The sequence below is a fragment of the Pleurodeles waltl genome, chromosome 1_2, assembly GCF_031143425.1.
Source record: "Pleurodeles waltl isolate 20211129_DDA chromosome 1_2, aPleWal1.hap1.20221129, whole genome shotgun sequence".
Taxonomy (NCBI): Eukaryota; Metazoa; Chordata; class Amphibia; order Caudata; family Salamandridae; genus Pleurodeles; species Pleurodeles waltl.
This window is the reverse complement of record NC_090437.1, coordinates 1,153,251,861-1,153,266,176: the sequence shown is the minus strand read 5'-3', so window position 1 is coordinate 1,153,266,176 and position 14,316 is coordinate 1,153,251,861. Positions and strand designations below refer to the sequence as shown.

Below are 14,316 nucleotides of genomic sequence, written 5' to 3'. Positions count from 1 at the left end.
CAACCTTTTGACTTCTGTAGACCCCCACTTTACCAGTAATGGAACCCGGGGACCTCGACTGAATCATTGTTGGAATCCAGGGACCCCCCGACCCCGCGCCCCCCCCCCCCCCCCCCCCCCAACAAGTCATTACTGAAATCTGGGAACCTAACCTGTTAACAATATTAAATTTTCTAAGCAGTCACGTGCCCCCTTAGGAGGCTTCACGGACCACAGGTTGGGAACCACTGGTGTAATACTCAACAGCACTATTACTCCAAGAAAACGGTACATTTTAAAAATAAACTGGATATCGAAAAAAGATAAAGAATCGCTGCTTAAACCACCAGTCATCATCATCTTCTACAGCATATCAACAGACAAAGTGATATCATTAGTGAAACATCTTTTTTTTTTTTACTTATACAAGTTTATTGTGAAAATATTGGTAAACTGACCCTGTTCATTAATATTATCATCATCTGGTCAGTTATATTTTCTTAAGATCTCAAGAAGTGCCGGAAGGTCTCTTGTTATAAAAAAAATGGGGAAAAATGGGGAAAAACCCTGTTAAAATATGACCCAAAAATGACTGCCCAAATAACTGGCATCCCTTTTGACTGACTGGCAGCATTTATGTAGTGCTCACCATTTCTAACACATTTGTTGGCACTGGTCTAATAATTACCTGACAGTTTAAAATAATGATTTAGAGCTTTTGTCTTTAGTGAATGAGTTCCACAACACTGGGTTTGTACTGGAGATGGGTGCCACTATGTGTTTCAGGGTGCTTGCCTTATGTGATAATGAAGAAAAAGGAGGAAAAAGGGTATAAAAAATTGTTACCTTGGATAACACAATTTGGGCACGTAGGGAGTCCGGGATTTATCTCAGGTTTTCTGGTTTCACATTGTGCAATTGAGCCACTAGATGGGATTTTCCTTTTTCTTTCTTTCTCCGTCTCCCTCCTTACAGCACAAGTTAATGATTTCTCTTTAAATCTTGGTGCAAGATGTTAGATCTTAGGCGATAGACAAAAGCCACACAGAGGCTCAGCCCATTTTGGATTCAAAGATCCTAGAGAGCTGATTCGGACCAAGGCATCTGGCTTGTGCCTTCAGTGGCTCGCCCACCTTTATCACATAATTGCATTTAAAGGGACAAAGGCATAGGAAGGGTATGATTTGTTTATATTCAAACAATTTGGTGAAGCAGAAGTACTAACACCACAGTGCAGGACTCCTTGTTTCAAGATTCATAACTTTCTCGCTATACAATATTTTAGTGAGTGAACTCTGAGACTGGGTGTTCTGTTGACTTGCATGCCTATTTTTGTATTATTGAAGTTTTTTATATCTAAAAAAAAAAAAGAGCAAAGGAATTTGCTCCAAAAGTCTTTACCAAGATCTCACAATTCGTCACAAGCAGGAGGCCGAGATTAATTTAAAAAACATGCTTTTCAGTTCCATAGTTTGTCTTGTTAATTACATAATTGGAGGGGTGAGTAGTTCCAATGGTGAGGCTCAGGAACTACTCTCGTTAAAGAAATGGCACTGTTCTGTGGACCCTGCCCAAAGTCCAAATACAGAGTCCATAAGCAGCACATTTTGGAACGTTGAAAACGGAGGATTAAACATTAAGGCCCTCATTACGACCCTGGTGGTTGGTGATAAAGCAGCGGTAAAAGAAATGGAATTATGACCACGGCGGAAACCGCCAACACAGACAGCCACTCTAACACACCGACCGCCACAGCGGTAGCAACAAGCACTGCGGCGGTAACCCCCAACAGTCAGGCAGAAGACAAGGTTCCCCCCACTGTATTACAAGAGACCTATCTGCCACCTTTTCTGGGGCGGTACCAACGACAACAGAAGCAAGGCGGAAACAGAACACAGAAGTCAAAGGACTCACCTCTGGAGACTCGGGGAACAACCACGATGCCATGGAGCCCGAACTGCAGATCTTCCCCATGCTTTTCTACCTCGTCCTACACCAGGAATATAACGCCGGTGACGATGGCCACGGTGAGTACTGCTGCCTAGCACACAGTGCAGGGGGGAGGAAAAAGAGAGTGACACACACATGCAACACCCCACCCCCAACACCATACACACAAACAGATGCAGTAACATTACATATTCATCCCTACCCCTCAGGAATAATGCAAGGACAAAAGGAAGTGAATAACATGAGTGTAATAAGATAAAAATCCAGAAAAACATCCTCTAAATTCAAAACAGTATTTACAGATCTACAAATGGAGGGACACTTCCCAGTCCATAATGTCCGTGGGCCACAGGGCCTTATCACATAGGCCAAGGCCCCATCTGACTCCTGCATCAACACAGAGAGAACACTGCTGGGGCATCAGGTCGAAAATACACAGGCACCTCAGGGGGACCGGGAATGGGGGGGGGGGGGGGTGGCACCTCAGCCGGAAGATGGTACAGCGCCACTTGTCCTGGAGGGGGCAACATACCCACTGCTTGGTCCTGGGGAGTGGAAGGCCACAGTCTCTCTAGTGAGTGGTTTGCCCACTGCTTGGTCCTGGGGAGTGCAAAGCCACAGTCTTTTTAGTGGGTGGTTTGCCCACTGCTTGGTCCTGGGGAGTGCAAAGCCACAGTCTCTCTAGTGGGTGGTTTGCCCACTGGTTCTGGAGGGGGCCTTGTGCCCAGTGTGCTTCATCCTGGCAAGGATGCGGTGAGTGGATGCCTTCTTCCACTGGTTCTGGAGGGGGCCTTGTGCCCAGTGTGCTTCAACTTGGCAAGGATGCGGTGAGTGGATGCTTTCTTCCGCTGGTTCTGGAGGGGGCCTTGTGCTCAGTGTGCTTCATCCTGGCAAGGATGCGGTGAGTGGATGCCTTCTTCCACTGGTTCTGGAGGGGGCCTTGTGCCCAGTGTGCTTCATCCTGGCAAGGATGCAGTGAGTAGATGCCTTCTTTCACTGATTCTGGAGGCGGCCTGGTGCCCTGTGATGCAGATCTTTTGGAGTGCCAGGTCACAGTCTCTCACCTGTGTGTCACACCCATAGGATTTGCAGGTGCCAGGATGCACTACAGTCCATGGAGGCAGGACTAAACACTGCCCGCCGGCGGTGACGGCTGCTCAGTGGTGGCAGTGGCAGGGCTGGTGTCTGGGATGCCAGTGGTGGGGGGGAGGCTCCTGCCCATCCCCTGCAGCCTCGGACGGCTGCCCACAGGGGCTGCTGGCGGTGCTAGCAGTGGTAGAGGGAAGATCCTGCCCGTCCCCTGTAGCCTCGGACGGCTGCCCACTGGGGCTGCTGCTGCTGGCAGTGGTGCGGGTGGCGGTGCTGATGGCGGTGCTGGCTGTGGTGCTGGTGTCAGTGCTGCCAGTGGTGGGGGAGGCTACATCCCTTCCCCTGAAGCTTCCAACAGATGAAGCGCCATGGTTGGTTTTGTGGGCTCAGATTCTGTCACAGCACCAGGCCTCCTGTCCCTCCTGCCTGCAGGGGCAGGCCCTTTGCCCTTGCCGTGTGGTGGTGCCTCCTTGCCGTGTGGTGGTGCCTCCTTGCCGTGTGGTGGTGCCTCCTTGCCGTGTGGTGGTGCCTCCTTGCCATGTGGTGGTGCCTCCTTGCCCTTGGCAGCTTGTGCAGGCACACTGCCAGTGATGATGGGTGTCTCCTTAGAGCCTCTCACACCTGCATAGCTACCGAAACTACAGTGGCTGTGGACTGGGTGGCTGAGGTGCTGGCCTGGGTTCTGCCCATCCTGGCCCAACGTGAAGGACGGGGTGGGGGGGTTAAGGAAGAGGTCAACGACGGAGAGGAAAAGCTTCTTAGGAACACTGGGGCAGGAAGAGGGTGAAGGTTTGGGAGTGGAGGAAGAGGGAGTGGTTGTAAGAGGTGTCAGTCTGCTGTGTTTGGGTGCAGGTGCATGGGCTGGATGTTGAACTTGAAGCGATTTATTCGTTGGGCAGAAGCGCCTTGTTTATTGTTCATGAAGCACTTTGATTATTATACCAGAAAGCGCTTTTACTTGACTTGTCTGAAGCGCTACGCTCATTATGCTAAAGGGCGCTTTACTCATGTAACCTGAATCACTTTGATTGTTGTGCCAAGGGCGTTTTTACTCATGTGGACTGAAGCGCTTTGATTGCCGTGCCAAGGGCGTTTTTACTCATGTGGACTGAAGCGCTTTGATTGCCGTGCCAAGGGCGCTTTACTCCTGTGGACTGAAGCGCTTTGATTGCCGTGCCAAGGGCCCTTTACTCATGTGGACTGAAGCGTTTTGATTGCCGTGCCAAGAGAGCTTTACTCATGTGTGTGGCCTGAAGCGCTTTGATTGCCGTGCTAAGGAGCGCTTTACTTCTGTTCTCCGAATCGCTTTGATCGTCGCGCCTTGGCCGCTTTACTCTTTAAACTGAAAACGCTTTGCTCGTTGTGCTGATGGGCGCTTTACCTTTGAAAGTATCAACTCCCTTCAAGATTGGACTCATCAAGACCTTACCACTACGAGTACGACCTACTCTTATCTGAATTCACCATGGAAACAAGGATACTCAGAGTTGCTGTCAATCTGCCATGCAGGAAATCTGCTCTTCTTCAGAGGAACCCCACGAGGTCTGACTGCATCAAAGTCTTCAAAATAGTGAGCAATGTGCTTGGGTGTGGCTGAGCTTTATAGGCCTCCCACACCCCAAGATGGCTGCTGCCTCTAAAAACATGGGAATTGTAGTCCCTTCATAGAATGGCACTGGCAAGTGCATCTTGTCCACCAATGTCCTGACCCTGCAGCTTCATGAGCTTTACTACAGGGCAGATGACGCTGATGACCACTTTTAGAATAAGAAGGGATGACAAGTGGTTCGCATGAAGTGCCGTAAATCCGCGCAGCGAGTTTCGGGCGGGACCTGGACGGCGCACAGCCTTGTTCCTGACATACCTTTACAAAGTAGTGTAGATAGAGCTAAACCTAAATGGCCCTAGGCCCATCAGTTTAGTATTCTATCAGTTTGTTTTATTTTTATTTTTAAAAGGACTAATGTGGAGAGTCCACCATTCAGGTGACATCACCCTCTAGAACGCTCCTGAAAGAGGTTCCGGTCCCTCAGATTTTCTACCGCACATCGTGCTAGGGAGTTTCCACTGAGCTCTGCTCAGCTTTTCTCTATTTTGAAACTTCAGAAGACTTTAGTCACATTTCTCCTTTATTTATAAAGGTTATACCTTTAGGATTTACAACTACATCTTAACAGACAGCTGCCTTCAAGTCTGACAAGGAAAAGAAGAGTCGATTCAGACCCTGTAAAACTTGTGGTAAAAAGAGGTTACATTCTGATGACCCACACCAGAATTGTCTATACTTCCTCTACCCGGATCATTCATCCAACAACTACAAGGTATGTCGTAAATTTTCCTCCAAAACCTTAAAGGACAGGGAAGGAAGGCTGCTGCTTTGGCTGCAAAAAAATAAATCTGGAAAACACCCACTTTCGGACTCTGATAGTGAGGAACCTCATCATCTTCCAGGAGATCTCAAGAGTGACATATCTCAAAGTACTAGATTCTCCTCAAAAACCAACTCGGGTCTTACAAAGGCCACAGCCCTGATGCATCTCCTCACGGATTCACCTCTCAAACATCTAAATAGAGGCAAGAGCATTGTACATCTTCTGAAAGGGCTAACAAAATCAGCCTCTGAGTCTCCTACACCACCTATTAAGGTTACACATACCTTCAAGAAACCTTCCTCAGCTCCACTCGTCGACAAGCCGTTTACGAGAATCCCACCCGTGACGATACCTTCGTTAACGACTTCTCTACCATCGAAGGCGTTGTCGTCAACCAATACTTACACAACTCCATCAATGTCAAAGCTGACCGTAACTATTTCCTCCCAGTCGAAGTCTGCCTCATTTCCAACGATGACATCATCGACAATGTCAGACACTAAGCCATCATCGTTAAGAGTCTACCCATCATTGTCGACGGCGGGTACTCCACCGACGAAGAGCACAATTCAATCTATACCGCCGACGATGCCAATTTCTACCCTTTCGACGACCCTGTTGATGATTGCAAAAAGACCAAAAGGGCAAGAAATGGTGACGTTGACCCCGGAACATACTTCTCCTAGTAAGGTAACTCCCCTTATACCAGTTCACCTACTCAAAGCATGTGACAACTCCAATGTTGAAGGACCATATGGCACATCACATAGTCCCTCTCAGTTAAATGTCAAATGCCAGGATGATGATGATGAAGAATTTTATGATGAGTATGACCCACAATATTTCATCTCCCAAGAACAGCCGTACCAGAAGGGGATGGTATTTATGTCAAGCTCCCTAATCTCTGATCTACAGGTTATGCTTTCAGATTAAAGAAAGAGATTCCCACCCACCAAAGAGGCGGCACCTGAGCCAACCACACCTGTTAGATCCCCAGCACCTCAACCAACCACGCAGCTGCAGAGGCCTACAATCTTATCCCTAACAGCAGTTCACACACCTGCGACAACTTTACTACATGGCACAGTCACCTCAGATGAGGAGCATGAGGAAGGTGAAGTGCAGGATGATCATACGGAATGAGACTATGTAATTACCACTCTGTCATCTCCCTTGCCTACGAAAGTGAATTTGCCTCCTGAGGATATCAGAGGCTTTCATAATTTACTAAAAAGAGCTTCAAAAGATTTGCACTCCCAATGCAATCCAAACAAATGGATTGGTTTTTATATGACTTTAAAGAACCATTCCAAAAGAGTGTTCACTCCATACGTATGGCTAGTCATATATGGGCTGAAGATTTGAAAGTCATACAAAATCAGACGACAGTCACCGCACTGCTTCCGTGCCTTGATAAGAAATGTATAGCCCTGGAAGATGCTCCAGCCTCCCTAACTGGTCATCCACACCCAGATTCAGTTATCGCCCAAGCGGCCCAAGGAAGATCCAAAAAAAACACACCGATTTCAGCGCCTCCCGATAAGGTGATGGTTTGACAATATTGGCAAGCGCTTTTCCTCACTGTCAAGTCTAACTGTCAGGGCAGCTAACTCTTTATTGATACTAGATAGATATGACAGGCAGTCATGGGCTGACATCACCCCCATATGAGAGAAAAACAAACTGGAAGCAAGAAAGATCTTGCAAGAAGGAGAGCAGGCAGCGGCAGAAGCTATCGTCTACGCAGTGGCTATTGCCACTACTGCATTTCGACAGCTTGCTTAGAAGACAGGGTTGGTTAAAGGCCACGTCTTTTCGGCCAGAGGTGCAGAATAAGATCTTAAATCTATCCTTTGACAGACAAGCTTTGTTTAGGAAACATGTGGATGAGGCCCCTCCAGGCACTACAATTCAGAAAGGCTTCCTTTCATGGTACCAGAGGATGTGGGATGCCATCATATAGGGGAGGTTCTGAACAGTACAGATGCTCTTCGTACACGTCCACCTTCCTACAGTTTCGTCCCCAATACAGTCAGAGACAACCTCCACAAGCAGCGTATGGCAGACCGGCACCTAGGGTACAACAGGCTCGTCAAGGAAAGGAATCAACTTGCCGATCATGATCTATCTAATGCTCCGGCTACCCTCTTTCCTTCATGCTTCAGACTAGAAGGGGCAAGGTTTCTTCGTTTCTCCAGCAGTGGCAAACCATAACATCAGACCAGTGGTCTTGGACCTGATACAGTTCAGATACACTTTAGAGATTGTTCAGAAGCAACCTCACAATCCTCCTCACAAATCTATTCCCAAATTTCTCCATTACCTCAAATGAGAAGTCAACAAGATGCTTCTGAAAGGGGCGGTAGAGAAAGTTCCACCTTCACAGTGGCAGAAAGGATTCTGCTCCAGATTCTTCCTCATTCACACAAAATAGGACTGATGACATATCCTCCATCTCAGAGACTTAAACATCCATCTGAAGAAACAATCATTCCGAATGATAACTCTACAAAACATCCTTCTTTGCGTAAACCATGTAGATTATCTTTCCACCCTAGATCTGCAGGGTGCATATTTTCATTTCCCAATCCACCCTTCCCACACACAGTTCCTCAGGGTTTACAGTAGGCGTCAGCTACTACCAATGTCAAGTTCTTCCATTCGGTTTGAAATCAGACCCCAGAATATTTACCAAGTGCCTAGCACCTGGGCGGCATTCTTAAAAAAAAAAAAGAAAAAAGAAACACCAAGTCTTTCCATATTTGGACAATTGGCTGGTCAAGGCAAACTCCTTCCAAGCAGTACAGAAGTCAGCAAGAAGGTGTATTACCCTACTCAACAAATTGGGCCTAACCATCACTAAAAAGTTGAATCCTCAACCCTCGTGGACTATAACCTTCTTGGGGGCAAGTCTAGTCACTGCATCCAATATAGCTTGCCCCTCAACAAAGAGACAGCAGAAACCAATTCCCTTGGCAAAATCAGTTAAAAAAAAGAAAATACATTTCAGTATGCCTTTAAAAGTAGTTATTAGGGATGATGTCTTCATGCATCCCTCTAGTACCCATCTGCAGAAAGAAAATGCGACCCCTCCAAGAACAATTAAACCTCCATTGGATCCAAGCCACAGGAAGCTTCGATGATCAGGTCAAGATCAGTCAGTCGGCCTCTCCTTCCTACTGCAGTTATCTCCATGGGTCATCATCACAGATGCTTCACTCGAAGGATGGGGAGCATTCCTACAAGACCTACAGATCAACGGCAAGTGGCAAGCACCTCTTCGGAGTGTACATAACCACCTCTTAAAGCTAAAAGCAGGTCATTTACCCTTCAAAGCTGAGAATCTACCACCACAGTGCATTACCTCAACAGGGGGGCACAAGGTCCCTTCTCCTCTTCCGAGAAGCACTAGAGATCTGGAAATGGGCTATAACGCATAGGGTGCATTTTCGAGCAGAACACGTCCTAGGGAAGCAAAACAAGATAGTAGACACTCTAAGTAGATTAAAATCAGTCTGTCATGAGTGGGAGCTGGATCAGCAGATAGTACACCACATATTCTTTCAGTGGGGGAAACCCAATCACAACCTCTTAATGAGCCCTTCAAACACCAAATGCCAATACTACGCAAGCTAACTTCACCAGCTGGGATCATGGGGGAATGCATTTTCAATGGCTTGAGGTGGAATCTTTGCTTTACATCTCAAAACAAATTCTCCATTTCCTCACAATTCTAGATATTTTTAGATAAACCAAGATAGATCTGGCTAGTGATTTGATTACAGCTTGGCAAACCTAGTTCAGTCAAATAGGGGTCTACAATAACGACCGTGTGGGACAAAGCTTCCCCTTTGGTATTTCGAAGCATACAAGAAAAACTGTGAACAGATTAAAAAAAAAGGATCCAGTTTTACCTGCTGCCCCCTGTTGTTTAGAAGTGTTGAATTCATTTGATAGTTTAATCTGAGGCCCCACCATCATGGTGAACAAACAGGGCAAACAAATACCATGGTCAACTGTGTCAAAGCCCAGAGAAAGATTCAGCATTATAAGGAGTGATGCAGGTTCTTTATCACCATATCACATCTTATCCTAGAAAACTAAAGGAGCTGTTTATGTTCCATGTAATGAACTAAAGGTCAACTGAATAGGTGACAGGATGGAAGCAAAGTCTAGACAATTGTGCACAACTGCTTTCACTAGCACCTGTAGACTTCAGATGATTAAAGAAACAAGTTTCTCTATGCTAACCTCCTTGGGTTGGCATTGATTTCAGCATGCTCAGCCACTCTACTTTTATTGGAAGAGTGGATGGAAGTGTCGGGGATGGACAGCACTCTGCTTTTTTTTTTTCGTTTCTATCGTACAGTTGTGCAATAATTTGGAATAGTCAATTATCCATGAGTGAAAAGTGGTGTACCTCAAGATTCTTGCAAGTCACCCTTACTTTAAAGTGCGTACTAAGTACCTAAACAGTCTAGTTCTAGCTAATTCATTCAATTTTCACAGCTATACTGGCCACACTGACGGTATTCACACTAGCCCACGGGAAGACAGGAGAAGACTAGAGAAGATTGTCATTACTTTGGTGTCTGCCAGACAGGATTGTACAATTTGTTCTATAGAATAGTGACTTTGGTTTTACAAAATTGTATTTCTCTTAACATTATCTACAAAACAGATGCTTTGGGTACACAAATCCCCACCAAGGCTAGCACGAAGAGCTAGATACTGTAGCTGCCTTAACTCAGCATACATGGACATCATCCTATGTGTATGACAGAAGCTGCTGCAGTATAAGCATAAGGAATGTAGGCATTTTGGTTTTCCTCATAATTCAGACCCTTCAGTTATGCAGTTATAAGCTATTCGTTTGGAGAGACTGGAAGAGGTAGGCATCACAGGGAAGGTGTGCATATGGATGGCCTCATTCTTGGAAAACCGTAGCTTCCAGGTTAGCGAAGGACCTTTCCTTTCGTCCAGCTATCAACTGAAGTGTAGAGTCCCACAGGGTTCGTCCCTGAGCCCCATGTTGTTTAACATTTATGTCTGCCCTTTAGCAGATGATATCTGCTCTTATGGCTTCAAGATGGTGTATTATGCGAATGACACACAGCTGGTTGTTACATTGTCACCAGAGGTAGTTTCATCATCCCTAAGTCTAAATAGATGCCTAAAGAAGGTGTCCAAGTGGTTGAAAGACAGCCGTATAAAGCTGAACGTTGCAGAAACCGAGGCCCTGGTACTAGGGCAGAATCCAATACTTTTGGAACAGATTACCTGCCCATTGTTATTAGGAGGAAGACCTCCCCAAAAGTAGAAGTAAAAAGCCTAGGGATGGTCTTAGATAAACAGTTGACCATGGCCTCACATGCGAAAAAGGTGGCTGGTAGCTGCTTTGGGCCTCTTGAGATCTTTGAAAAAGGCATTAATATGGCTCCCGATGGAATCACAAATTCAAGGTCTGACCCTTTCTCGCCTCGATTATGGCAACTTCATTTATTTGGTAAGTCGAAAAGCTGTGATTTAAAAAAAAAAAAAAGCTTCAAATCATCCATGCTGCGGCCCGTGTCAGAGTCATCAGGGGCGGCGCTCATAAATCTCCACTGGCTTCCAATAAGTGACAGAGTAAACTTTAAAGCATTATGCATTTTGCATAAGGCAAAGCACAATGCTGGTCCATCCATTCTGCAGCGTTTGGCAATTACCTTCTGTGCCAGTAGGGACCGGAGATCAAACAACCTTGAATTGCTTGCTGTCCCCACAATAAAGAGTCAGGTTTGGAGGTTGGTCTTTTACCTATCTCGCCCCTAAGCTTTGGAATACGCTGCATTTATGCCTCAGAAAAGTGGCTAATGTCATATGTTTTAGAGTTTTAGAAAAAAATTCTGTTTCCCAAACTTTCCCAGTAAGGTTTAGCAATTCACTCACTTAACTTGTCAGATATACTTTATAAAATTGGTGAATAGAATAGCCCTGTCTCCCCATCTGTCCCCTCTTCTCTGGCACAATGTCTGCGTAACTTTCAACATGTAGACATAGAAAAGTAACTTGTGTGTTTGGCCATTATGATTTGGTATTCTTGATGCTGTAGACGTGCTCAATCCTCTTTGTTCTTAGAGTGCTAGTGTGCTTATATTAGGCACTCTATAAATTCATAACTCTTACCGTAGATGTCAAAGAACCAACAGTCACTGTGCTGACACAAAGATGTGGACAAGGAAATGTGTTTTTGAATGATTTCTGTGTGCGCTGTTTAAGAGGAACAATTGAAACGAGAGGAGCAAAACAAGAATTTTGGTGCGGGGGGGTTGTGGTTATTTTTTTTATCTGCAATTGGTTCTTGTTTTCCTTACCAGTGTTCTTTTGTTTCAGTAACTATATTCTAAGTGTGAATGTGGACACCTGATACAGAAAATTGTCTGAACGAAGGGCTAGATTTGTGCCAATATTGTGAAACTAAGAGCTTCAAAAGGCAGTTGAATGATGCTGATTCACTCTCTCCCTCTGTTTGTTTCCAGGTGCTGGCTGAGTATTATTCCGTCGTTACTGAACATCATAAATCTGAAGATGATATTCTTGTTACATTCAAGAAGAAAATTAATTGTAATCCTAAATTTAGGATTTTAAAGGAGAAAGTAAAGCTTGTAAGATAGAAATGATAAAGCAATAATAGGAACTCTACTCCGTGCTAGAGTGCTTAAATTACTCTATTGTATAGAAGGGAGGCACGTGAGCTGGCATGGGTATCTCAGTTTTTTGAGACTTTTATATTTTTTCTTAAAATTACTGTATTTGCTAAAATCATATGCAACACAACTTGTTAAAAGAAACCACAGTTCATCCTAAAATCATCAGTCTGGACTTCTCATGGTTCTCTTCTCATTGTTTTAGTAATCAGAGTTCTTCTGAAGATGACTAAGTATATAATTTTCATACTTTGTACAGCACTAGCAGCATGTGGAGAGGTTATCTTTGACTTCAAGCGCTTTCGTCCCTCCATATGTGACAAATGACAAAAGTGCTACTGTAACACAAATCAATGTTTTAAATATGAGCAGAAAGATACTACTGAGCAGTTTCTCACACCTCGCTCCATTCCTTCATTCTTATTAAACCAACTGGATAGCTCTTTGGTCATTGTTGCATAAACAAAGATTTTTTTTTTTAATCTTAACTGGAGGTTGGTTGGGATGAGAATTGGGGGCAATTTGTCGTGTGAATGGAAAAGGTATGTCCCATATCCCGTGTTCTATGTAAGTCAAAGTTGCTTGAAGTTATGTTACCATAATCATCAAATCATTTGAACACTTAAAATAATAAATGGTTGTTTATAAAAGATGTCTTGTTTTCCTTTAATGTTGGATCATCATATACTGTAGGCTAATAGATTTTTATATTAAACTCAATACCACAAGAGCCGAATAATTCAATTTTTAAAAATTGTATGGGAAACTTAACAGACACATTTGACTAGTTGGGGTTTCTTCTGGTTTATTTTTGGTGCCGTTCACGTATGATCCATGTCACCACCATATACACAGTCACTTTCACATATACATTTATTTTAAAATAAATGCAAAGTTGTAATCTTCAGTTTTAAACACCATGGGTATGTGTGTTAACTAATCATAAGTTGTGATGCTTAAGCTTGATTTCGGACCTTATTGTGTTGTGTTATGCCATGTAATCAGTCTTCTTCACCTCCTACACCACAGCCACTTGAGCCATTCCAGTGTATGTACTTGTATGCTCACCTTCCCAACTCCCATCTTCTAACTGGGAATGTCTCTCCTTGGTATGTGGAAGGACACGCTTTTTTATAGCCATCTGGTAAACCTGAGTGCAGGTCAGACCAAAGAAATAACCCCACTCCCTCCCCAAAATTGGGTAAACCTGAGCAAAAGTCAGACCCAGGAAATCCCTCTTTCGCCTCCACCACAAAACAACACTCTGTAACCAGCTGCCCTCTTTTGCCAGCAATTTGACATCCACCGGTGTACGTGCTTAGCTTGACCTCTCCTGGACATTTCTTTCTGAGGAACGGGTTTGCAGTGCTGTGCTCTTGGGCTAAATAAATACACTCTGGGTGCCAGCCTGGGGGAAAATCCCCAAATCACTCTCCAAGGAGAGCAGTAAGACTATTTACATTTTTAGGAGGATGGCACTTCTGCGTACATTTCTGTTCCACTGCACTAATGCGATTAAATGGAGAAAAAAGAAAAATGCTAATGAATCGGTTGGAATTTGAAGTATGCTTTCTCCTTTTGATCAGATTAGGAATAAAACAGTATAATGAACCCATGTGATAGAACTCAAGATATATGTGTAGCAACTAGACAGCCCATAGTCTCTTGTAGTCTGTAGACAGTGAATGATAGAAGGTGTGCAGTATTGCAAAATAAATAATTGCACTTGAAATCCCCCTTCATATCTGTGAAATAAAAATAATTCCTTTGTTGGACTGAATAAAATGATAAATTCATGTATTTGTGAAAGCAGGTCCTTCCAACCCCCAGTAGGACTGATGAATAGAATCTCGGAGTCCCTTAGAGCAAGGGTATTTTGATATGTGTCTGCTCCTCAAACTGCATGTGTAGTAAGTAGGTGTACTTATGAGAAAAGCCATAAATTTGACTAAATATAATTTTGAACATTTATTCAGAGGTTCTAACTCTTGGTTGAGTGTTAGGACATTATTTATAGGAATTACTGAAGGCCTGTGGCCTTTTATATTATTATTGTCCCATGTGTACGAATGAGGATGTTTGCACAGTGAATGTCATCATGTGGTCTAACCTCCTAGTGCAACCCCTGCAACATCCTGATTAGAATGTTTTTCTTTCATCTACGTCTTAGAGGGAAAGAGAGGAGTTTATGTGAGGAGATGGAAGGAGGAAGGGATGTCCATCTGTCAGGTGTCCCT

General features: G+C 44.4%; 1 protein-coding gene across 1 annotated transcript in view; it reads left to right on the top strand.

Moving 5' to 3' along the window:
• Positions 1-12,729, top strand: part of LYAR (Ly1 antibody reactive) — a 113,424-nt gene extending 100,695 nt beyond the window's left edge. Inside the window, exon 9 of the mRNA XM_069202889.1 lies at positions 11,912-12,729. Coding sequence (XP_069058990.1) covers positions 11,912-12,046 — 135 coding nt within the window. The 3' untranslated portion in view covers positions 12,047-12,729. The remainder of the gene's footprint in view (positions 1-11,911) is intronic.
• Positions 12,730-14,316: the final 1,587 nt, after the last annotated feature.